At 36.3% G+C, this 26,414-nt stretch overlaps 1 protein-coding gene across 9 annotated transcripts in view; it reads right to left on the reverse strand.

Moving 5' to 3' along the window:
* The window catches only part of RALGPS2 (Ral GEF with PH domain and SH3 binding motif 2), a 158,438-nt gene that overhangs the window by 101,672 nt on the left and 30,352 nt on the right, over nucleotides 1–26,414 (reverse strand). For 8 of the 9 annotated variants that reach the window (XM_038542383.1, XM_038542381.1, XM_038542386.1 and 5 more), the window contains 3 exons: nucleotides 13,726–13,871; nucleotides 8,204–8,308; nucleotides 6,914–6,964 (listed from right to left, as the gene is read on the reverse strand). In XM_038542383.1, coding sequence (XP_038398311.1) covers nucleotides 6,914–6,964; nucleotides 8,204–8,308; nucleotides 13,726–13,782 — 213 coding nt within the window. In that variant the 5' untranslated portion in view covers nucleotides 13,783–13,871. Of the gene's footprint in view, nucleotides 1–6,913; nucleotides 6,965–8,203; nucleotides 8,309–13,725; nucleotides 13,872–26,414 lie in introns of those variants that run through there. The other variant, XM_038542388.1, reaches the window with a different exon arrangement.

Genomic DNA, 26,414 nt, shown 5'->3' on the forward strand with positions numbered 1-26,414 from the left:
TATTTAATAAGAATCACACTCTTGGACTAGTAACATACTTTTGCAGAAATGATACCAAACATAATAAACAATGGGTGATGACGTGTCTGTAGGCTATGCAGTATAAAGCTTTGGAATGGTCATTTACCAAACTCAAATACTGAACAGGTATTATTCTAGGCATTAGAGATACATCAGTGAACACAAAGCAGACAAAAGACAAAAGTTTCTGCCCTTGTGGAATTTATGTTCTAGTGAGAGGATAACACACCTTAATCTTAAAGAGCTTGACTCATAACCACCACTCAACCCTTTTTTACCTCCTTAAGACTCCTGCAGTTTTGATCAAAATTATATGTTACTGATTGAGAACTACCCTTAAGTGCAGCTCTTACTCTGAAGTCACCAATAAAAAATAATCCTACTTCCAGGAATTTCTGGAAGACACATTAGGTATTTTAAAGACCCAATAGTCCAAAACCCTTTACTTCAGAGATTCAATAATTTTTAAAAAGGCCAAAGATATGAAATAGATTCTATTAATGGCACAATTTATAAATGGCAAAGCTGAAAAAAACTACAAGTCTTCTGGCTCCCTGTTTTTATGTTTTGCCACTAAAAATTCTCTTTTGGGACTCAAAAGGCTTTATTTTTTTTTATTTTTTATTTTAAAAGGCTTTAAAATAAATTTTAAAATAGTTGAAATTTAGTAATTAAAATTTTGAGCACCCATTTAGAGCTATGAATGTTAGACACTGACTAAAAGAAAAAAGAGGGCAGCCCGAGTGACTCAGTGGCTTAACACCGCCTTCGGCCCAGGGTGTGATCCTGTAGTCCTGATCGAGTCCCACATCAGGCTCCCTGTATGGAGCCTGCTTCTCTCTCTACTTGTGTCTCTGCCTCTCTTTCTCTCTGTGTTTCTCATGAATAGATAAATAAAATCTTTTTAAAAAATTTAATTAAAAAAATTAAAAAAGGGAGAAAAGAGGCAGCAAAATACATGGCAATTTGTGCCCAAAACTGGTTTGAATAAACGAAAAAAAGAGAGAGATAGGTGGCTCCATGGAAATAAGAGTTGTAAAGACACATTAACAGTGGTGAATACAAACATTAGAACTGCTAACCTTTTCCCTTCTTTGTAATCACTATGATGACAGTTTGGACAACCATATCATTGTGTGGTCTCCCCATCACTAAGAGATGACCACTCACGGAGAGGAGGGAAGAAGAGAGAAGAGCTGGTTTTGAGTGAGAGGGATCACCATCCACAGAAGCATCCAAATTTGGCCACTTTGACTGGGCCAGTGGGCAAATGAAGATTCTTAGGATTTCTGTAGCACCAGCTATGGGAATATCAGGGCAAAGTGCTCAGACAGAGAGGGACCTGTTGGTACAGAGAGGACGGGCTGTGCAGAGCCGTGTCCCAGGCCTAACAAATGTTCACAGACACTAGGGAGTGCTCACATTTCTAGAACCAGTGAGCTACAGCCTTATAAAAACACTGTACTCTCAATAACTATCCTTCAGATTTGACAGAGATGGGGAAGGGGAGAAAAGTTATTTAGGAGGTAAAATAAATTGGTATTAAAAACGGACAGATGGTGTACATCACACAGACATGGAATCTTTAAAAATAAAAACAGATTTTTTTCTTTGTAGTTATATTCCTACTAAATAGTTTTTATATCACTGATGAATTTTCCTGTAACATTAAATTCTTTTCACTAGTAAGCATTGGTTCTTCCAACCATAAAACAAAAAAACTAAGAAATGAAGTACCAAATCTGTTCTTTTTTCTTCTTTCAATCTGAGGTAACTTCATATGTGAGACATGGCTGGAGAAAACCCAGACTTAGTATTTGTTTGATTCACATCTGCTCTTAAAGATGTGACTTTATTAGCCTGTATTCTATTGATGACTAAGGGAAGTCCCTAGGAAGAACGGTTTCTACTGTGAAATAAAAGGCCTGGAATTTTGCCTTTCCCCTGAGCAACTCTGAGGTGTGCTGTGCTGTGTGACTGACATCATAGGGAAGAGGCCTGGCCCTGAGGAAATGGCTGCCCTTCGCAGAGGTGCCCCTTTCTTCCTACCAGTTTAGAAAAACTTTGGCTAAATTCTGCTTAACACAAAAGGCTTGAGAATATAGAATTCCACAAACTGCTGGGAATTACAGGATCTACTCTGGGAACTGAATTCATGAGAGATACATATTTTACTAAGTTCCAGGTGACTCAAATTGCCTCTATTATAGCAAATCCAGTGAGACTTGGGTGGTGTAATCACCAATCTGTATGAAATCACTAAACCACGTGGCTGGATTCAGAATCTATTTTTCTTTGAAGTTCAAATTTATTACAAATTTCAAGTTAGAAAACATGAATAAATTAACATCTGAAATAAAGTTACATACGGATATATACATGTAATAGTGAATCTTAGTAGTTTTAGTGAACTAAAGAGCTTTTAAAGTTTCATAAAGTATATATACACTTTTTAAAAAGTTTTCCATAAAGTTATCTATAGAGACTTGAACATTGATATGGACAGAAACACAAAGATAAACTTACTAGATTCAGTGATAACTACTCTTTTTTCATAACATGAGGTTAAATTTTGATTTAACCAAAGAATTCATTCTTTACTGAAGTTAACTACATAATGAGGTAAACACTTTTTTATGCTAATAAATAAGACTAATACATTAGACTGACATCATAGCTTAATCTTTTGTTTGTCAATAACAAAAGTTTTGACATGATAAACAACATCTGTACAAACATTTCAGGAAACTGGCAGTACTTAACATACTCAAAGATATTCATGCTCTACAACTCAGTAATTAATGCACTAGAAGTGCACATATTACAAGGGGTGCTCGTCAGCAATGTTGAACATAAAAAGCAAGCTAAGGACGACTAAAACAACGGAATGCCATTTACATAAAAATTTATACATATTTATAGAAGAAATATAGTTAAACACAAAGGAATGATCTAGATCAATACTGGATAGTGGCTACCATGGTGGGAGGAGGGAAGAGGGCAAACAAGGGAGAACATAGAGTGGCTTCAACAGTACTGGTTAGGTAGGTACACAGGGGTTCATCTTAATCAGTCTTCATGCCTTGTAGGTCTTGAATATTTCATAATAAATTAGAAAACATTTTTCTGCCAGATGACAATCTGTTTTTACTGCCAGATTTCATGTAATCTTGATGATTATATGAGACTAACACTTAAGAATATTTCTGTGCTATATCATTTCTTCCAAAAGAATTAGTTTCAATTTTTGAAAATGGTTCTCTCACTGAACAAATATTTACTGAACACTATATTCATTTTCTCATTCTAACTTTGACCCCCACTACATGTCAGACAGATAAAACAGAAGAAACAAAATTACCAGTCTCTGCCCTCAGTAGCTTAAAACTTAGTGGAAGCAGCCAGCATTTAATCAAATTAGCACACGATTAACATACTTTACACCTCATCACTCCTTCCTTCTTAAAAATCCTTCCTTCACTTGTCTTGTTGAATACCATAATAACTTGACTTTCCTCCTAAATCACTCACTGTTGCTTTTTTATCTCTTTTGCTAGTTCCACCTAAACACTAACTAGAACCCTTCTCTCCATCTATATTCACTTTCTTGGTAACCTAATCCACACTTTATCTCTACAGTCATCTCTCTCAAACTACACTTGCCTGGACAAATAATGTAGTTACGTATGACCTAACTCAGCATTCTGACAAACATGTAAACCTAAATATGTCCAAAGCCAAACTCCTGCTCTTTCCTCCCCATCTGCTGCTCGGGCCTTTCTCCACAAGGCAACATTGCACATAATATTCCATGTGAATGGCAGTGCCAGGAGTTGTGAATACAATAATAATAATTTTCCATCTCAGAGAATATCAACTGCATGTTTCTGGTGTCAGGCCAAAAACCCAGGCATCATCCTTGACAACTCTTACACGTGGTGTCTGACGACTTCCCACCACTTCTTCCACTCCCATCCTGAACCAAGCTTGCCACGTAGTCTCTCACCTGGTCTCCTTGATTCGTCTTTGGTACCAGTCAGCAGTCAGGAGTCAGAAGAGACTTAAAGAGGTACTACTTACAGTCTCAGTCAGAAACTGTCACTCCTCTCCTCAAAACCTTCCAAGAACTTCCTATCTTTTTTAGAGTAATGATCTGCAAGGCCTGAATGACATCTAGCCTTTACCTCCCACCCTCACTATAGCGCACTGACCATTGTGCTGGCTGTTCTCTGCCTGGAATATTTTTCCCCCAAATACCCATGATTTACTCTCTTCCTTCAGGTCTTTTCTCAGAGAGATGGCACCCTCCCAGTGAAAGCACCCCATCTGCAATCAAAACTCCCACTGCCTTCACTTTCTAGTCTCTTCTGACTGCTTTATAGTTTTCATGACATACTATCTAGTTCACCTCACTCAATGTAAGATCCACCAGGGCATGAGTTTTAGTCTGTTCACTGCTGGGCCTCCAGCAACTAAACCAGTGCCTGGCACATAATAGACGTTCAGCAAAGACTTGTTGAGTAACAAAACATCATGTAAACTTGCAACTGATAAGTTCAGTGAAGAAGCAAAGAGTGCTAGAAGAACCTGCAGGAAGACAAGAAAAGCTTAACTCTGAGAAAGTCAAACTTGATCTGAGAAGCAAAGGATGAATAGGAGTTAATTAGGATGTGCAAAGGCTCAGTGGTACAGGGACTAAAAGGCCAGTGTAGCTAGACCAGAAACTATGAGATTTGTAGACAATATTATGATAGTTTGTCTTTATTCTTAGAGCAACAGAAAGCCACTAAAGTGTTTTAAGCAGAAGGATCACATGAGCAGATTTAGATGTTTGAAAACACTACCATGGGTGTCGGATAGAGAAGAGTTTAGAATGGTCAGTGGATGCAAGTAAACAGTAAGAGGATACACAGTTGACACAAAATGGTATCTTCAATTGGGGTGTTGGGAGTAGAGAGAGAGAATGGGTTGATAAGATTCTTAAAATGTTAAAAAAAAAAAATCAATGAGACTGGTATTAAGTTAGATAAGGGAATGGAGCCAAGGGAATTTTAAGGTTCACTTGCAAATTTTACAAAGTAGTTTAGATGTCCCAGGAAAATAAAAAATTCCCATATTGACTTGAATTCTGTTTTTAATATCATCACCTAGAACTTCAATGTCCAAAGCTCCTAGTCACAAACAGCCATTGAGCACTTGAAATGTGGCTAGTCCAAATAAAGATGTTTCATAACTGTACAATACACACTGAATTTCAAAGTCTTAGTAGAGAAAAAAGGAATATAGACTATACCTCAGTAATTTTATACTGATTGAAAGTTGAAGTGATAATATTTTGGATGTTATAGGTTAAATTAAACTATTAAAATTAATTTCATCTGTTTCATTTTTACTTCATAACATGGCTACTAGAAATGTAAAGTTATATAAGTGGCTCACATTGTATTTCCATTGGTAGCACTAATCTCATGGGAAATAACAATATGGTCATTGCCATTTATTCAAAAGGAAAAAATATATCAAAGGTAAGACGGCTGAACTTAAGGTCAAAAAAAAGTATAATGTCTGCCAAGAATGTAGTTTGTTTTGTTCAGGAGATGGGAGGAAATTAGTATTTCAGCTTTTGTCATTTAAATTCAATAGCCATTTTCTTTTTGGGCTTTATGTATAGAATACACTGTTCCTAATGTTAATCTAATGGTTCTGCTGAGAGAATCCTCATAGTATGGGGTAAATGTTAGGAAAACACAGAATTGTGGAAATGAAGGGACTCAGATAATTTAGGCCTACCCCTTCATTCTGTAAGTGACAAACTTGAGCCTCTAAGACATTAGGTAACTTACTTGAAAATCATAAGACTAATACGGTCTATACCATTTGAGACACAGATGTTTTCTCTAACTCCTTACAATAATTACAGGGTTCAGGGCAAACACACTATATTTTGTTTCCAAAAGGACTAAGAAATATATCTCATGGTATTGAATATTGGTATTATCACTTAGTTGTGTTTTTTTTAAGATGTGTGAGAGAGAGAGAGAGAGAGAGAGTGAGCACATGTGTGCACTCATGCACACAATTGGGGGGAGGGACAGAAGAGGGACTGTTAGAGGGAGAGAGAGAATCTCAAGTAGACTCCATGCTGAAACTGGAGCCTGATGTGGAGCTTGATCTCATACCCTGAGATCATAACCTGAGCTCAAAACCAGGAGTTGGACACTTAACCAACTGAACCACCCAGGCGCCCCATCATTTCCTTAGTTTTGGGGTTCAAAATCATACTTATATTCTTACTTGGTAAATGTGGAAAAAGCATGTGTTTAGAGTCTGAAATCCAATTCCCACACTTAGCTGTGAAGCAAGGACAACTGTCATTCTGTTTTCTCATCAGTAAAATACACTACACCACACTCAGGTTCACACACACACATAGCATAATAAATGGCTTATAGTAGGTAGACCTAAAAAATGCCTCCCATGATCCTCCCTCTTCTCACCAAAATGTCAACACACCATCATATATAAAGTCATAAGTAAAGATGTAAGGGAAAAAAGTGTTGGAGTTGTGAAACCCAGTTTCTTATTCCTATTCTCTTATGAAAAAGCTTCAAAGCCTTGGGTAAATCATTCAACCTAAGTCTGTTCACCACTCAGAAAAGTGATGAAGCCTAATCAACCAAAATGATTCAAAATCCTACCTATGGCTCAATGATGTATACCTATGACTGCCACATGAGCTTCTGAGGCCTGAATATCATATGGATAGTCACATCAAAAGCTTTAAACATTTAAACACTAATGTGAATTTGACATTTCTAAAACTTCTTAATTTGGGGATACTGTTAATGATCATTCTGTATATTTAAAAGGAAAAATTCTTAAAATTACTCACATCTGGTTGAATGGCTTTAAATACTGGAACATCCATTAGCGTTATCTGACCCTGAAATAAAAGGTAAAAAATGACAATTTCTCCTTGGGAATTCTATGACATGAAATTATACTCTATAGTAAATTAAAATTATATTCTATACTAAAATATATTGAGTAAATTAAAATTATATTCTATACTAAAATATATTGAATACTCAAAATTTTTACTAGAAAAAGTATCAATTTTAAAAAGGATTATAGAAAATGAAAAGTTGCCCTTATACCATTATTAAATATGATTATTTCAAATTTTCTCATGCCTATGCATATTTTCTTATGAGATAAATGAGGTAAAGTTAGAAAATAAAATGGTTTTAAAAATTTGGACATACATTATATCAAAATCAAAACCAAAAATCAGTTCTCTTGGTTCATGGAGAAAGAAGTATTATGGTGATTATTAAATCATATTTCCTCAAACAGTAATATAAAATCTGATACTAATAAAAAACAGTTTTCTTCCCCATTTATAAAAGTCAATGAAACTTATGCTAGTGGCGACTCCTACCTAAGGACTGCACACGGATTGGCTCCATAGCTCAGGGGTTAAAGCTCTTGGAAGGACTGCACATAGCTGTGGACCTACCTCAATCTCACTTTAGGCTACAGATGTAAAACAAGACCCAATAATACACCAAAGAAGAATATGCTATGTATGACTGAACACAGTTTATTCCTGGAATACAAGAGTGGCTCAACCATCAGGAAATCAATACATGCTGTTAACACAAGTTAAAGGAGAAAGAGAACTTAAGTGAATATTTGTATCAGTTAAAAAATAAGTTTTTCGAAGTATCTTTCATGATACTGCAATAATGCCTTCAAATTCCATTTTTCAATTTTTTAACTTATAAAAATGTGAAAATACTTCTTACATAGGTCAGTAAAGCACAGTTGGTTTAGGGGGCAAAAGCAATTTACCATAAAGGTAAATACATTTTTTTTCTCATGTGACTTTTTTTGTTTTGAGTAGAATTGACACAGGATGTTACATTCCTTTCAGGTAGTAAGTATTTACTTCTCATTTGCCAAGCTGAAGGTATAAGGTAGGAAGCTGCTCTAAACCTCTCTCCACCTCTTCCTCCCTTCCCCATTTCATCCCTCTGCTTGTTCCGCTGCTGTGCTACTCTCTCCATCAATTCCCACATCCAGTGTTTTGCCCCCGCCTCCTTCTGCTGTGCCTTCACTCAACAGCATCAATGTGTAGGTTATGTTCAAGAACGGGAAAAAGGGGAGGTGGGAGACTTACCGCATACTCTTCTGGTGTAACCTTAAGAACATCAAATACCACAGCATCAAAGCTTTTCTTCAGCTCAGAACCTTTGTCACTTAGCGATTCGGAACTGCTACTTTTCTGTTAAATTGAAAGAAAATGCAGCCATTTTAATACTGTCTCACATTCGATGCTGTAGAAATTCGACTGGCATTAAACACTGAACAAGGAATGGGAAAGCACTTTGTCAACAAACACAGCAGATAAAATGGGTACAACATCCTGCTCAGCTGAAGAGCACTAGATAAAGGGTCAGGCAATTGAATGTCTAACCTCTCCTACTTTCTAGGTTCTTGAGTCATTTTCTTGTCTGTCCATTTCCTCATGCTGACATCCTACCATTTCTTATAGAAATTAAAGATTTTAACAAGTTCGAGGATTCTCAAATGAGGTTAAGGGGAAAAGTTAGGGGAGAAGAACATCTCTATAATTTTTAAACTAATTTTTTAAAGACAAAGACAAATTGTTTTCATAACTTAAACCATAAGACAATATTCAAAACTTCATTAACTAAGTGATGTCCCCCTGTGATAGTAAAACTGATATTATTCTTACTATTATAAATTTAAGGGGTTTTTGCTTAAAGGTTACTATTTCAAGTTTGAATTTGCTGTTACTACATGTAGAACAAAAGGTGGCTTTTGGCTCTGAACTTATTTCTGTCCTATTTCCACATGTGTACCATGAGACAAAAATGTTTTCTGCCTCCGTTGGTTGAAATCTGAGTGTCATTTCTGTAAGAACATTTAAATTATGCTCTATTAAACGGAGACAGGATACTGAACTACAGCTAATGTCTCAAAAATTAACCAAAGTTTCAGCTACCAGTATATAATACATATGTCAACCTACCAGCTGTTACACATCAGTTTTGAGTGCTTGTCATTTATGCCTCATTTTTATGTTTTCTTTCACTTTCATTAGCAGCTAAATATCAAAATCATTTCAAAAGAAAGGATCTGTCATTAATTTGGGTAAATTCTCAACCATTATTATATTTCAAATATTTCTTCTGCCCCCTTTTCTTCTGGTAGTTGCATTACACGTATGCTACACTTTCTGTCATTGTCCCAGTCCTTGGATATTCTATCCCATTTTTTTTTCATTCTGTTTTCTCTCTGCATTTTAGTTTGGGATGTTTCTATAGACATATCTCCAAGCTCACTAATTCTTTCATTGGCTGAATACTGGCTACCAGTTCACTGGTGAGCCAATCAGTTATTCTTCATTTTTGTCACAATGTTTTTGATTTCTAATATTTTCTCTTGACTCTTGGAATTTCAATATTCCTGCTTATATTATCCATCTGTTCTTACAAGTTGTCCACTTTTTCGTTAGAGCCCTTAGCATTATTAATTGTGGTTATCTTAATTCCCAGTCTGCTAATTCCAAAATCTTTGCCATATCTGAGTCTGGCTCTGTTACATGCTTTATTTCTCCAGACTATGTATGTTTCTTACCTTCTGGTAGGGCTTATAATTTGCTGAAAACCAGACATAACATACTGTGTAATAAGGAACTGAGGTAAATAGGCCTTTAATGTAAGGATATATACTTCTATATAGGGAGGAGTTATGCTGTGTTTACTGTCTGTTGTACTTGAGGTGTTTGAGTCTTCAATTTCCTCTAGCGTCCTTCTTTGGGTTTCTCTAGAAACTCCCTCTTAGAATCTATGCTCTGCAGTTCTTTCAGCTATAATCCTTCATTATTTTTTAATTTATTATTTTTTAATAATCTTTCATTATTATACAGGAATCCTGCTGATGTGGTGGTAAAGTATGGGGGGACAAGTATTCTCTAAGTCCTACAGTCAGGACTTTTAGTGAGCCTGTGCCTGCCCTTGGGTGTGACCTCAGATACTTCCCAGTACCCCAATGCCACCGCCAATCCTGGAAGGGGCTGGAGTTGGGTGTTTCTCGCCCTCCCAGTAGGTTAGGCTCTGATAAAGTAGTTTCCCTGGAGGTCATGGGGAGAACCGAAGGCCCTGGGCACATTTCAAAATGTGAGGCAAGAAGGAATTTTTCTCCAATCTTCCCTTTGAGAATCTGGTGGAGCTTCCAGAGGTAAAACACAAAAGTGAGGTTTGGGAGAACCTAAGACTGGGCCCCGGGAGTGTTTAACTTCAGGGTAGCCCATACATAGCCTCCAGCAATTTCTCAACTATAGTTTAAGTTTTCCTACCCATTTCTGCCTTCAGTGATTTCTGCTCTTGGTAAACTAATTCTTTACTTGTCTCTCTCTCCAGTTTTTGGGTCATCACTGTCAGTTTGCTCTGTGACATCAATTTTCTGACAGAGCTAAGAAGGGTTACTGATTTTCAGTTTGTTCAGCTTTTTTCATGTTGTGAAGACAGGAGTAATAAATTCCAACCTCTTTACATATCTGAGCAGAAACCCAAAGTCCCATAATCAGATTTTATACATAGTATTTTATTTTATTTCACTTGTTTATTCTCTGTAATTATGACTAGCTTATAGTATGTCAACAGTATTCTTTTATATCCCAAGATTAATTTAGAAATTTATCCAGAATGTTAAACATTCAAACAGATATGTTATTGCTCAAATAACTAAATTCATTCTGTCAAGTAAAGATGTTAATTTTAAACCTAACTTTCTCCAAGTTTTTAACTAATTCAAGACAAGTTAGCAAATAATGGCAATTTTATTGCTTATCAAAACAAATAATCACTTTCTTTTTTTTCCTTCTTACAAGTCATCAGGAGAGGCTTAAGAAATTATGAGCAAGATGTTTCTATCTGCTTCCCCAATACCAATAAATAAGTTGGTATTGATAAGCTACACAGCATTTCAACATAATGTCCACTAAGGGAATAGTAGTAATTCTTTATTTAAGAGAAGACTAAAATCACTGAAACTTCCAAATATCTGAAAAAGATTCACTCTAATCTCAGAAGCTTCTAGTACAGGTTAAATATAAAGGAACAAGGGAAGCCATTCACCCAGATCAAGTATTTATCCATTTTGTAAGCTCATCAGATTTATGGGACATTTGCATTTTGGTATGTTAACAGATCTATATTTTAAGAGAAGGTGGAAAATACGTATTTTCAATTTTACTTTCTTGCCACAGTGTAGAACAATTTAAAAGACAGTCTTTTTCCACTTACCATATACTGTATTATACTACTTTGAGTCCTGAGGAAAGTCAAATGATATTTTTCACAAGTAAAATAATCTATTTTATTTAACAAATAATTATATACTGTTTCCTGTAATACCAGACCAAATGTTTCAGAATATATAGTTACAAATATGATATACATATATGTACACACACATACACTTAACATATTCAAAAACATGGTTATAAAAATATCTCCAGTAAACATCCATATAATATAAACATATATACAAACATATAATCCCTGTCTCAAGAAGAAGAAAAGTTGATGTATAAAAAGTGATACAGATAAAACTATAACAAAGTAGGAGAAAAGAATGGTTTATACAAATAATCAGTAAGATATAGTACTCTTTCATTAGAATGAAACTTCAAGTCAATAATTGGTGGGAGTTAAATCTATTAAAAGGATAACTTAGTCCCTTTGACAGAAGTCTTGAATAAAAGGTTTAGGGCCATCTGTATTTAATTAGAAGGCAACGGGGAACCATGGACAATTTGGGGATACAATAAAGCTTAAGAACTGTATTTTAAGAATATTAAAATGGAATTACAGTCAAATGGACCAAAAACAGCAGAGAATGGAAGTGCAAGATCAAACTAAATGCCTGCTGTAATAATCTAGACACAAAATAATGACCAAACCCAGATGGTGCTAGTAGAAATAAGAGAAAAGGAGCGGACTCAGGCAATGAGGTATGCTGGGCGGGCTCTCCGACAGCTGCCAACAGTCTCCGTCTCCTGGCACTCACATCCTTGAGTGTGGGCAGGACTGTGACCTGTTTCTAACCAATGGAATATGGCAAAGAGAACAGGCTGTCACTTCCATGATGACATTCCATGATGACATTACAGAAGAGCGTAACTTCTGTTCTGCTAGCAAACTCTCTCTGCTGTGATGAGAAAATGGTTGTGCTACGCCAAGGGGAAATCTAAAGATTAAATTGAGACGGCAAGGAAAACAGTGCTGAGATACACAGTGATGGGAAATGGTGAAGTCAGAGAGAGGGGTCGCGCTATTTTCTTTACAAATCGCACAGCAGAATAGTAATGAGTAATTTGAGTTTGTTCATATTATACATAAAATTTCTGGTCCATCAGAAACACTTAATAAAAATGTATGAGGGAATCAGAACTATAGATAGAAATACAGACATCATCAGCATAAGAAGAAACATCAAAACCACAGACTCCGACTATTTTCATGGGTAGCAAGCCCTAAGTAACTGGCTGGAGTAAAATGGAGCTGAAGTTATTAATGAACTTTGAGGCCAACGTGTTAAAAAGTCATAGACATTATTTTCATCTCTATTTTAGGAGAAAAATAAAGGAGAAATATAGCTAGATGTTAAAGTTATTAAGGAAAGCAGGCAAAGACCCTGGATTTAAGGACAAAGCAAAGAAAAACTGTGAAGCATAAATAAAATCACAGCACATTAACTGGAGAGATGGGCATCCAGCTTAGTCTTCACTTCCATCTTTACACTCTAAACCACATCGCTTCCAACATTGCAGCCTAATCGTTTATGATCTTCAACAGGCTTGGAATCAAGGGATCTAGACAGGGTGAAAATTATGTGATTCTAAATAAAAGAGTCTTTTATTCTCACTTGTACTACTGCCCTTAAGGTTCATATAATGTAAAAATACCCTAAAAAAGACGTTTTATGGGGATCCCTGGGTGGCTCAGCGGTTTAGCGCCTGCCTTTGGCCCAGGGCGTGATCCTGGAGTCCTGGGATTGAGTCCCGTGTGGGGTTCCCGGCAGGGAGCCTGCTTCTCCCTCTGCCTGTGTCTCTGCCTCTCTCTCTCTCTCTATGTCTATCACGAATAAATAAATAAATAAATCTTTAAAAAAAAAAAGATGTTTTATATATCCTTTAAAACTAAAATCTAGAAAAGGTTTTATTTTTTTTATTTTTATTTTTTTTAGAAAAGGTTTTAAGTAATCATTATTTGTCAAATATCTTAGGTGGATAAGGATGAACTATTTCTAAGATGTATAGTGAACATGTGAACAGAATAATTAAAATTTTAAAACTAAAAAATTTGTAGCTCAAGTTCTTATTTATTTATTTTTTAAGATTTTATTTATTCATGAGAGACACACGGGGGCGGGGGGGGGAGGGTGGCAGAGACACAGGCAGAGGGAGAAGCAGGCTCCATGCAGGGAGCCCGACATGGGACTCGATTCCGGATCTCCAGGATCAGGCCCTGGGGCTGAAGGTGGCACTAAACTGCTGAGCCACCAGGGGCTGCCCTCAAGTTCTGATTTAAATCTGTGACCAACCATAATGATTGAAAAATTAGAATGTCAGGTAAGAAATTCTACAGCTAAACTTCTCAAATGTCTTACCTCGGAAGCAGTAGCAGCAATATTAACATTGCTTGCCTGCCCGTTCATTAGGTCCATGCTTCCCACAGCATCAGTCCTTGACGCTATGTTAACGGCAACAGAAGACTGACTGCTTCATGTCCAAGGCCACAAATACATTATTATTCCTGTAAGAAATAAACAGAAAAATTTAAATCTATGTCTTATTAAAAGTTTGAGAAAACAGGGATCGAGCCCTGAGTCTCCTTGCTCAATGGGGAGCCTGCTTCTCCCTCACCCTCTGTTGCTCCCCTTGCTTATTTATGTTCTTAATCTCTCTCTCTGTGTGTCAAATAAATAAAATCTTTTAAAAAAGGTTTGAGAAAACAAATTGATGTCTATCACCATGCCAAGAAATAAAACACTTCAACTTTATTGAACCTTTTTTTAAAAATTTCAGTTAAGTTTCAGAACCCCCAAACGGGCAATGCTCAAAACAGGTTACTCTTTTGTTTGTCATCAGTAAAGCTTAAGTATAATTTTTCACTTATTGTAAGAAAAATTCAACACTTTTTTAGTTTTTTTTTTTTTTTTAAGATTTTATTTATTTATTTCACAGAGAGAGAGAGACAGAGAGCTGACAAGCAGAGGAGGCAGCAGAGGGAGGAGAAGCAGATGCCCCCCTGAGCAGGGAGCCCTACATGGGGGCTTGATCCCAGGACCCTGAGAACATGACCTGAGCTGAAGGCAGATGCTCAACCAACTGAGCCACCCAGGTATCCCAAAAATGCTTTTTTAGTTTTAATTTAAAAAGTATAAAACTACATGTCACAAATTCAACACGGTAAAAGATAAATATATCTTTTAGAGATCTAAATGACTTCTATAAAGAAACAACACTGAGTAAGTTTGCCATTGCTGATAAACTGGTTTACAAAGATACCACAAATAATTGAAAATAAAATATTATGGAATGTGTCATACAGAGTCTACAATGTATGTTTATTTGTTTAGGGTTTTAAAGTTTATTAAATATCTTCAATCATTATCTCACTGATCTTCACAACAACCAGTAAGACTAAATTAAGGAAGAGGGGCAGCCCCAGTGGCTCAGCGGTTTAGCGCCACCTTCACCATGGGGTGTGATCCTGGAGACCTGGGATCGAGTCCCATGTCGGGCTCCCTGCGTGGAGCCTGCTTCTCCCTCTGCCTGTGTCTCTGCCTCTCTGTCTCTGTCATGAATAAATAAATGAAATCTTAAAAAAAAAAAAAAGACTAAATTAAGGAAGACATTATGATGCTCACATAACACAAAGAAACAGAACCTCTAAGGACATAGACTGGTAAATGAAAGAGCCAAGAATAAAATTCAAGCCATCTGAAATTCTAGTCAAATATTATTTCCATAACACCACATTTCTTTCCACTATACTGTAAGCCAGAGTATTTATTTGTGTTTCCCATCCCTTTCCACAAATAACTTGTCCTATAGCACTATGTTGGTAACTTCCCTTTCTCCAATGGAATTTCTTCCTCTATGAAAATGACAAGAGCAAATGAACTCAAGGCCCCTTTCCAACTTTGAATTTCAAGGACCTTTTCTCATAAGAGAAATGTTAAGTGTCTGTAAATTAGGCATTTTAAATTATACCGACTTAAAAAACTAAGTCTGAAATAACAATAATAATTCTCTTGATGCTAAGTTTCCACTCTGGAGAATCAATAGAGGACAGTGATTTAGAAGCAGACTCTAGAACAAGCCTGCCTAAGTTTGAGCCCAGCAAAGTTAAATTTTCTGGGTTCCGTTTCCTTATCTATTAAAGATAACAGTAGCTACCTGCCTCATAGAGTTGTGGTGAGGAGAAATGAATACATACGAAGCCCATAAAACAATGCTGAAACATGGTAAGGATGCAATTAGGATGATGCAGATTTTGTTTATTTAATCCACACAAAGCTTAAATTCCATAGAGCCTTCGAATTAAAGAAGACAAAAACCTTAGAAATATACCTCTGGCAAAATACATGCTCGTGGGTATCTTCAAAATCCTAACTGCAAACACAAGTGAATGAAAATGTCTAAAATGTTTCCTGTATGTAGCAAAATATGCTGCTGGTTTTCAAATGCTTAAAAATTATTATTAATGATAGCAGCCTTCGGCCACATCTTAAATTTTAAATTAATCTTCATTTCTTCGGATACCCTAAGTACCTGCTAAGAGCAAGACATGGTGCTAGACTTTTTTTAAATGAGAAAGATATTAGAAATAATGGGTTTTAAAAACCATTTAGAACCCATTTAGAAAAAAAAAATTAAAAAAAAAGAACCCATTTAGAAAACCAATGCAAAGGTGAACAGAGCACTGAAATACTTTAATTTCCTCCAATCTACAGCATTTCATAAGCTTCATTATCCTTATGACAAACACTATTAAGGATCAACTTGTATTTACACTACTACAAACTAGGAGCTTGATAATCCAAATTCTCTCTGAAGTCAACACTCAGTTCGCAATGACATGTTTTCAAATAATTTCAAACCACAGTGCGAGTGTAGATGGATTTAGATATGAATCTGTAATTCAAGAGTGCCCCCTAGTGTTAAGAAAAATATTTTAATTAAATTGTTAAAGGAACTGTATTCTTAATCTACTCTTCAAATATATATATATTTTTTACTATTATTTACTGAAAATGAGATAATACAGACCAGGAATAAAAATTATACATTTTTAAACTATAAGACATTACACATTCTAAACGATAAGAATCAATCTTCTCTGCCTGGTTTTAATTAAAATACCACTCAAATATTCCATATTACTAAGCTTATATTAAAATTCATTACATGTAAAAAAATTAATAAGTACAGCAAAGCATACCTTAAAGAAAATTGTACTCAAAACTATTTATAAATGTACTACATGTCAGTAGTATTTAATATTGCTTAAGTACAACAAAACCTCATATGATACCATAAAAACACTAAGTCCTTAGAGACAAAAATGGGTTTATTTTTAACCTTTCTGTACTTTGCACACAGGAAAGTTCAAATTAAACAACACAAATACATGCTTTTCCTAGTGCTATGAATGGCACAATCATTCATAAATACCAACATCACAACCGCTCTTTTTTTAACGAAATTCATTATTTCCTACTTATTCTCTTCTGAAACCTCTAAAGACAGTTAATCTCTTCTGGGTTTAAATTCCAAAACAAGTATATTGCTTCTTTCTAAGCAATTATAATCCAAAAACAAGGATATTGCTTCTTTCCACGCAATATAATCCCCAAACAGGAAATCTGAAACGTGTAGATTTAGTTCCTTCCTTGAGGTCACTGAACTAGATTGTTAAATTGCAGACATATTCAGTCTCCTAAACACTTGCTTTCTCAATGATATTCACACCAGAAGCCAGTATTTTCTAACCAAATGAACAAGGATTAAAGTAAAAATGTCAACTTCTCACTAATCTCATTTCACAGTAGTAGTTACATATTCTTTTCTAAAACAAGTTATGCTATCATCATTAGGAATATTACGCTACAGAAATTTAATAGTTTTATAGAAATACTCTAAATGAGTTAAACAACCATAAGGGAAATGGTAGGGAAATGAAATTAATTAGAGCAATTTCTTTGGAAACATTCAGACAATACAGAACTGATATGCTCATACACTTTGGCTTAAAATCTCATCTTATGAAACTCATAAAAACTCTGGAGAAAGAAAAAACTAGATACAGCTTATTTAATCAAGTGATATTTACAACTGTGAGAACCATTTTAATGCCCTTGTACACAACCACATTAAGAAATTCAAATGGAAAAAAAAAAAAAGAAATTCAAATGGACAACTATACAAAAGAAGAAAATAGAAATGAAGGTTCAACAATAGAAACTAAACCTTCATAGTAACAATATTCTTACAATTTTCATGAGAAAAAAAGAGGGTAAAATTAAAACACTATAATTGCTGTTTAGTATTTAAAACTTATTAAAGAGCTTGCTCTCCTTTAACATTTTTAAGTAAGTATTAAAGATATATTTTACATGACACTCATGGAAGGTCCAAAGATTTAAATAGCCTGGTGGGGGGCAACTGGGTGGCTCAGTCAGTTAAGCGTCTGCCTTTGGCTCAGGTCATAATTTCGGAGTCCCAGGATTGTGCCCCATGTCAGGCTCCCTGCTCAGCGGGGAGTCTGCTTCCCCCTCTCCCTCTGTTCCTCCTTGCCCCTCACCCCATGTGTGCTCTTTCTCACTCACTCTCAAAAAAAAAAAAAAAAAAAAAAGAAATTACACAGCCTGTGTATACCATTAAGGCAACTCACTTTCAGCATTTGTGACAGTTAAACTTTTACCACCTTTATTTTTTTAATCTAAGAAAATGAGAAGTTAGTCCCAATTCCCCAGTACTTTGTTTCAATAATTAAAGTCACCAGAATGCTCTTGAGTTACAAAGAAAAAAGATCTGGTTTTTGACATAACTGATATCGAGCTATTCTAGCAAGTTTACTAAAAAAACATGGTTGCATCTTAAAACCGTTTCTAGCATAACACTAAGCAAAATTATCTTTGCTATTGCCACCCTTAAAAAATTCAAGTTACAGAAGGACGCCTACAGCCTGAAAATAAAAGTTTGGAGAACCATTTACTATTCAAATGGTCCTCAAAAGAAAGCAGGGGTAGCCATCCTTATATCAGATAAACTAAAATTTACCCCGAAGACTGTAGTGAAAGATGAAGAGGGACACTATATCATACTTAAAGGATCTATCCAACAAGAGGACTTAACAATCCTCAATATATATGCCCCGAATGTGGGAGCTGCCAAATATATCAATCAATTAATAACCAAAGTGAAGGGCAGCCCAGGTGGCTCAGCGGTTTAGTGCTGCCTTCAGCCCAGGGCCTGATCCCGGACTCCCGGGATCGAGTCCCACGTCAGGCTCCCTGCATGGAGCCTGCTTCTCCCTCTGCCTGTGTCTCTGCCTCTCTGTTTCTCATGAGTAAATAAATAAAATCTTTAAAAAAAAAAAAATAACCAAAGTGAAGAAATACTTAGATAATAATACACTTATACTTGGTGACTTCAATCTAGCTCTTTCTATACTCGATAGGTCTTCTAAGCACAACATCTCCAAAGAAACGAGAGCTTTAAATGATACACGGGACCAAATGGATTTCACAGATATCTACAGAACTTAACATCCAAACTCAACTGAATACAATTCTTCTCAAGTGCACATGGAACTTTCTCAAGAACAGACCACATACTGGGTCACAAATCGGGTCTGAACCGATACCAAAAGATTGGGATCGTCCCCTGCATATTCTCAGACCATAATGCCTTGAAATTAGAATTAAATCACAACAAGAAGTTTGGAAGGACCTCAAACATGTGGAGGTTAAGGACCATCCTGCTAAAAGATGAAAGGGTCAACCAGGAAATTAAGGAAGAATTAAAAAGATTCATGGAAACTAATGAGAATGAAGATACAACCATTCAAAATCTTTGGGATGCAGCAAAAGCAGTCCTAAGGGGGAAATACATCGCAATACAAGCATCCATTCAAAAACTGGAAAGAACTCAAATACAAAAGCTAACCTTACACATCAAGGAGCTAGAGAAAAAACAGCAAATAGATCCTACACGCAGCAGAAGAAGAGAGTTAATAGAGATTCGAGCAGAAATCAACGAAATCGAGACCAGAAAAACTGTGGAACAGATCAACAGAACCAGGAGTTGGTTCTTTGAAAGAATTAATAAGATAGATAAACCATTAGCCAGCCTTATTAAAAAGAAGAGAGAATACACAAATTAATAAAATCATGAATGAGAAAGGAGAGATCACTACCAACACCAAGGAAATACAAACGATTTTAAAAACAGATTATGAACAGCTATATGCCAATAAATTAGGCAATCTAGAAGAAATGGACGCATTCCTGGAAAGCCACAAACTACCAAAAATGGAACAGGAAGAAATAGAAAACCTGAACAGGCCAATAACCAGGGAGGAATTGAAGCAGTCATCAAAAACCTCCCAAGACACAAAAGTCCAGGGCCAGATAGCTTCCCAGGGGAATTCTATCAAACGTTTAAAGAAGAAACCATACCTATTCTACGAAAGCTGTTTGGAAAGATAGAAAGAGATGGAGTACTTCCAAATTCGTTCTATGAGGCCAGCATCACCTTAATTCCGAAACCAGACAAAGACCCCACCAAAAAGGAGAATTACAGACCAATATCCCTGATGAACATGGATGCAAAAATTCTCAACAAGATACTAGCCAATAGGATCCAACAGTACATTAAGAAAATTATTCACCATGACCAAGTAGGATTTATTCCCGGGACACAAGGCTGGTTCAACACCCGTAAAACAATCAATGTGATTCATCATATCAGCAAGAGAAAAACCAAGAACCATATGATCCTCTCATTAGATGCAGAGAAAGCATTTGACAAAATACAGCATCCATTCCTGATCAAAACTCTTCAGAGTGTAGGGATAGAGGGAACATTCCTCAACATCTTAAAAGCCATCTACGAAAAGCCCACAGCAAATATCATTCTCAATGGGGAAAAACTGGGAGCCTTTCCCCTAAGATCAGGAACAAGACAGGGAATGTCCACTCTCACCACTGCTATTCAACATAGTACTGGAAGTCCTAGCCTCAGCAATCAGACAACAAAAAGACATTAAAGGCATTCAAATTGGCAAAGAAGAAGTCAAACTCTCCCTCTTCGCCAATGACATGATACTCTACATAGAAAACCCAAAAGACTAAACCCCAAGATTGCTAGACTCTACATAGAAAACCCAAAAGACTCCACCCCAAGATTGCTAGAACTCATACAGCAATTTGGTAGCGTGGCAGGATACAAAATCAATGCCCAGAAATCAGTGGCATTTCTATACACTAACAATGAGACTGAAGAAAGAGAAATTAAGGAGTCAATCCCATTTACAATTGCACCCAAAAGCATAAGATACCTAGGAATAAACCTAACCAAAGAGGTAAAGGATCTATACCCTAAAAACTATAGAACACTTCTGAAAGAAATTGAGGAAGACACAAAGAGATGGAAAAATATTCTGTGCTCATGGATTGGCAGAATTAATATTGTGAAAATGTCAATGTTACCCAGGGCAATGTACACGTTTAATGCAATCCCTATCAAAATACCATGGACTTTCTTCAGAGAGTTACAACAAATTATTTTAAGATTTGTGTGGAATCAGAAAAGACCCCGAATAGCCAGGGGAATTTTAAAAAAGAAAACCATAGCTGGGGGCATCACAATGCCAGATTTCAGGTTGTACTACAAAGCTGTGGTCATCAAGACAGTGTGATACTGGCACAAAAACAGACACATAGATCAATGGAACAGAATAGAGAACCCAGAAGTGAACCCTGAACTTTATGGTCAACTAATATTCGATAAAGGAGGAAAGACTATCCATTGGAAGAAAGACAATCTCTTCAAGAAATGGTGCTGGGAAATTTGGACATCCACATGCAGAAGAATGAAACTAGACCACTCTCTTGCACCATACACAAAGATAAACTCAAAATGGATGAAAGATCTAAATGTGAGACAAGATTCCATCAAAATCCTAGAGGAGAACACAGGCAACACCCTTTTTGAACTCGGCCACAGTAACTTCTTGCAAGATACATCCACGAAGGCAAAAGAAACAAAAGCAAAAATAAACTATTGGGACTTCATCAAGATATGAAGCTTTTGCACAGCAAAGGATACAGTCAACAAAACTCAAAGACAACCTACAGAATGGGAGAAGATATTTGCAAATGATGTATCAGATAAAGGGCTAGTTTCCAAGATCTATAAAGAACTTATTAAACTCAACACCAAAGAAACAAACAATCCAATCATGAAATGGGCAAAAGACATGAAGAGAAATCTCACAGAGGAAGACATAGACATGGCCAACATGCACATGAGAAAATGCTCTGTATCATTTGCCATCAGGGAAATACAAATCAAAACCACAATGAGGTACCACCTCACACCAGTGAGAATGGGGAAAATTAACAAGGCAGGAAACCACAAATGTTGGAGAGGATGCGGAGAAAAGGGAACCCTCTTACACTGTTGGTGGGAATGTGAACTGGTGCAGCCACTCTGGAAAACTGGGTGGAGGTTCCTCAAAGAGTTAAAAATAGACCTGCCCTACGACCCAGCAATTGCACTGCTAGGGATTTACCCCAAAGATACAGATGCAATCAAACACCGGGACACCTGCATCCCGATGTTTATAGCAGCAATGTCCACAATAGCCAAACTGTGGAAGGAGCCTCGGTGTCCATCGAAAGATGGATGGATAAAGAAGATGTGGTTTATGTATACAATGGAATATTACTCAGCCATTAGAAACGACAAATACCCACCATTTGCTTCAATGTGGATGGAACTGGAGGGTATTATGCTGAGTGAAGTAAGTCAGTCGGAGAAGGACAAACATTATATGTTCTCATTCATTTGGGGAATGTAAATAATAGTGAAAGGGAATATAAGGGAAGGGAGAAGAAATGTGTGGTAAATATCAGAAAGGGAGACAGAACATAAAGACTCCTAACTCTGGGAAACGAACTAGGGGTGGTGGAAGGGGAGGAGGGCAGGGTGTGGGGGTGAATGGGTGACAGGCACTGAGGGGGCACTTGACGGGATGAGCACTGGGTGTTATTCTGTATGTTGGTAAATTGAACACCAATAAAAAATAAATTTATTTAAATAAATAAATAAATAAATAAATAAATAAATAAATAAAATCCAAGGTATTACAAAAAAAATTAAAAAGAAAAAGGTTCTGATGTACACTCGCAGGGTTATATGAGTCCCCCAATGCCTCCTGCCTCTGTGTTTCCACTGCTCTTTTGTCAAAATTCTAATGCCATCTTTTCTCATTTATTTATGTATTTCTCCCTACTGGATTTAGAGTTCCTTCATATTAAAGACCCAATACTTAAAACATGACACAAAAACCATTATTTTACCTTTTCATTAATGTACACATGAACACAATAATTGATCTCAATTACCTACTTATTAATTAGTATTTACCAAAAAAGTGAATAACTGAATAAAGTAGTCATTTACAGGACAACATTATATAAATGCCCAATTAAAATATAAGGTGAATGGCAATCAAATAATCAATACATACAATACTACACATATTTAAGAGGATATGATGAGGATTTCTACTTCCAGCAATATATCTGATAAACTAGATAAAAATCTTGGGGTGTGTGGGTGGCTCAATGGGGTAAGTATCTGTCTTTGGCTCAGGTCATGGACTCAGAGTCCTGGGATCTTTGGGTCAGGTCATGGTTTCAGAGCCCTACATCAGGCTCCCTATTCAAGGGGAGTCTGCTTCTCCCTTTCCCTCCGCCCCTACACCCCCGTCTGTGCACTCTCTCTCGCACAAATAAAGAAATAAAATCTTTTTTAAAGAAACCATTGTACTACAAAAGAAATTTAAGAATTGTAGGTTAAATTTTGATACCAGTTGGATAGACAAGACAACTAAGAGATGAGAACAGAGACACACTCTCTCCTCCCTAACCCACACTATCAATGTAAGATGGTTTATTTTAAAAAGAAAGAGACTGGTGGTCTACCCTACCAATGTAAGAAGAAAAAAGAAAAGAAAAGAAAAAGAAAAAGAAAAAAGAGAAAAGAGAAAAGAAAAAGAAAGAAAAAAAGAAAAGAAAAGAAAAGAAAAGAAAGAAAAGAAAAGAAAAGAAAAGAAAGAAAAGAAAAGAAAAGAAAAGAAGAAAATTGTTATAAGATAAGGGAACTTGTTTGTCCTGAGCTTAACATTAAGGCTAGAGGAGAGTGTCCACAAATTTGTCTACAAAATGAAAATCAGTAATCCTAGGCATACTCCAGCAGATATAGAATTTGAATTTATACTATCAGCATGGTTCAAGACCCTTAAGACAAAATATCCTCAAAATATATTCAAAAGTCAAAAACTCCTGGGAACCCAAGACAGATGGAGGGAACAAAAAGGCAATGTGGGATTCCTATGAATAAAGCCCCACTGGCAAGCTCAAAATAAATATTTATCAACTCTATAAGCAAACGACACACTATACATAAGAGCGGGAAACACAACAATTATTGGGATTACCTTTTGAAAAATTTAGATGAAAATGTATCTAATAAAGGTTAAAATCAGCAACCTTAAAAAGAAGAAACTGGAAACACAACAAGACGTTACAAAGAATGCAAGACAAATATTTGTTAGAAGGTCAAATAAAAAATATTTTTTTAAGAAAAGAAAAATATAATCACTGGAGAATTAAACATCATATTAAACACAACTGAAGAGAATTTATGAAGTAGAAAAGAGAAAGGAAATTACATAAAAATTCTATACAAAGAGTTAATGATACAGAAAATATGTAGAGACTGAGAAAGGAAAAATAGAATAAGATATAACACAGTCTAAGGAAAGTTCTAGAGGAAAGAGATAATGAAAAAGGCTGAGAAGTTCCCAGAATATGTGGAAGACATAAACCTCTTTATATTTAGGAATCATAAGCCCTGAGCAGGAAAAATAAAAAGAGTCATATTGTATATACATTACTCTAAACTGGAGAATATTTGTTTTAAAAGCAAGTGGAATAAGGCACTTTACTTACATAGGAACAAAATTATATGAAAAGCTTCTCAACAAAAATAATGCACACAGAAAAAAAGAAAGTATCTTCAAAGTGCTAAGAGAAAATAACTGTCAACCTACAATTCCATACCCAGCTACATTCTCATTCAAGAGAAGGCAAAATAAAGACACTTTTAGACAAAGAATTGACCACAAAATTAATCTATATGGCAAGCAATTAAAAATGTAATACATGAAAAACTAATTTGTCTCAAAGCAGAAATAATTATTATGATTAATAGGACTAATGTTTTGATTATTGTCTAAGTGCTTAAAAGTTCAAAATTATTTCTATAAATACTTTTAAAATTATCTACTTTTATGCAAAAAAGAGAACTATTTCTCCTTTTACCGTGGATTCTAGCATTTGTTTTATATCGGAATTGTATATTAGAATACACAAATCAGTACAACAGTCACAAACAAAAGATAACATCCAGGAGTGCTTATTACCTCACGGGCCTGTTCTGAGTGCTTTTCATTAACAATTCAATCATTGGAATAACCCTATGAAATATAACATTATACCCCATTTTTAGAAATAAAAGGATAGGTAATTTGCCCAAGTCTACACAGTAGGGACAGACAGCTGGAAGAAGGAAAAAAGGGAGGACAGATGGAGGGAAAAAATTAAGGACAGAAAAGACAGATGAATTGATAAATGGATAGAAATAAAACAGAACAGAGGAGGAGTGTGGGGAAGAGAGAAAGGAAAGGTGGAAGGGAGAAGGAAGAGGAGAGAACAAAATGAGGGAAGGAGGGAAACAGAAAAGGGAACCTAAGAGCTATTCCTACTCGGAGCAAGTAGAAGGGAAAAGAGCAGGAAATGAAATAATCAGAATGCTACTATCCATTATACTTCTATTCAGCTTCAAGAGTCACATGATCTCTACAGAATGAAATGATGTGTAGGTTTATAAAGAAAGACAAGGGCAGCCCCCATGGCTCATCAGTTTAGTGCCGCCTTCAGTCCAGGGTGTGATCCTGGAGACCCCAGATCGAGTTCCGAGTCAGGCTCCCTGCATGGAGCCTGCTTCTCCCTCTGCTGTGTCTCTGCTGCTCTGTCTGTCTCTCTCTCCCTCATTAATAAATAAATAAAATCTTAGAAAAAAGAAAGACAAGGTGAAGGGTCAGAAGAAGGGAGAAATAAAAACACCATAAACAAGAGTGCAAATTTAAAAGTGGGGATGACCTAGAGAGGAAGTGCAATGTGGAGTGCTGACCTGCAGGCTTAGCAGAACCTTTGTAGTGAACTCTGGAAAGGTTCGAAGAAGTGATGGGACCAGACTGTGGAGGATCTCAATTGCCAACTGGGGGAATTTAGATCAGAAGGGACAAGCACCAGGAATCATGAAAGGTCTCTTAAGTAGGGAAGTGATCTTAGAAAACTAAAACCAGTATTTCAAGGTTTAAACCAGTATTTTCAAGGTATTTTGGTGGCCAGAGGTATGCCACTATGTCTGAGGGAAGGTGAATAGTAAACAACACTCTTCCACCTTTTGCCAAAAACAGCAAAGTATCTCAAGTGGTATGCAGACCTCTTTCTTAGCCAAGCTTCTCCAATCTCTGCTCACTAGGACTTTCTTCTAGTCTTCTGCTGTATAAATCTCCATGGTCACATTGTACCCCCTTCACATCAGTCACCTTTCTCCTACCACCACCAGTTTTTTTTTTTTTTTTTAAGATTTATTTATTTATTCAAGAGAGACACACAGGGGGGTGGGGCGGGGCAGAGACACAGGCAGAGGAAGAAGCAGGCTCTTTGCAGGAGCCTGATGCAGGACTCGATCCCAGATCCCGGGATCATGACCTGAGCTCAAGGCAGCCGCCCAACCGCTGAGCCACCGAGGAATCCCCATTACCAGTTTCTAATTCAGAATCCCTGGTGCTGTGGAAATGGCAATCCTAGTTAGAGGATATTAACAAAAAATTAATGGAATTCATGTCAATTCATGAACACCACCCGCAAAACTCCCCTCCCCCCACTCTATACCAAGGAGAAGAGACAGCAGTTCATTGGTAAAA

The sequence above is a fragment of the Canis lupus genome, chromosome 7 (assembly GCF_011100685.1).
Source record: "Canis lupus familiaris isolate Mischka breed German Shepherd chromosome 7, alternate assembly UU_Cfam_GSD_1.0, whole genome shotgun sequence".
Taxonomy (NCBI): Eukaryota; Metazoa; Chordata; class Mammalia; order Carnivora; family Canidae; genus Canis; species Canis lupus.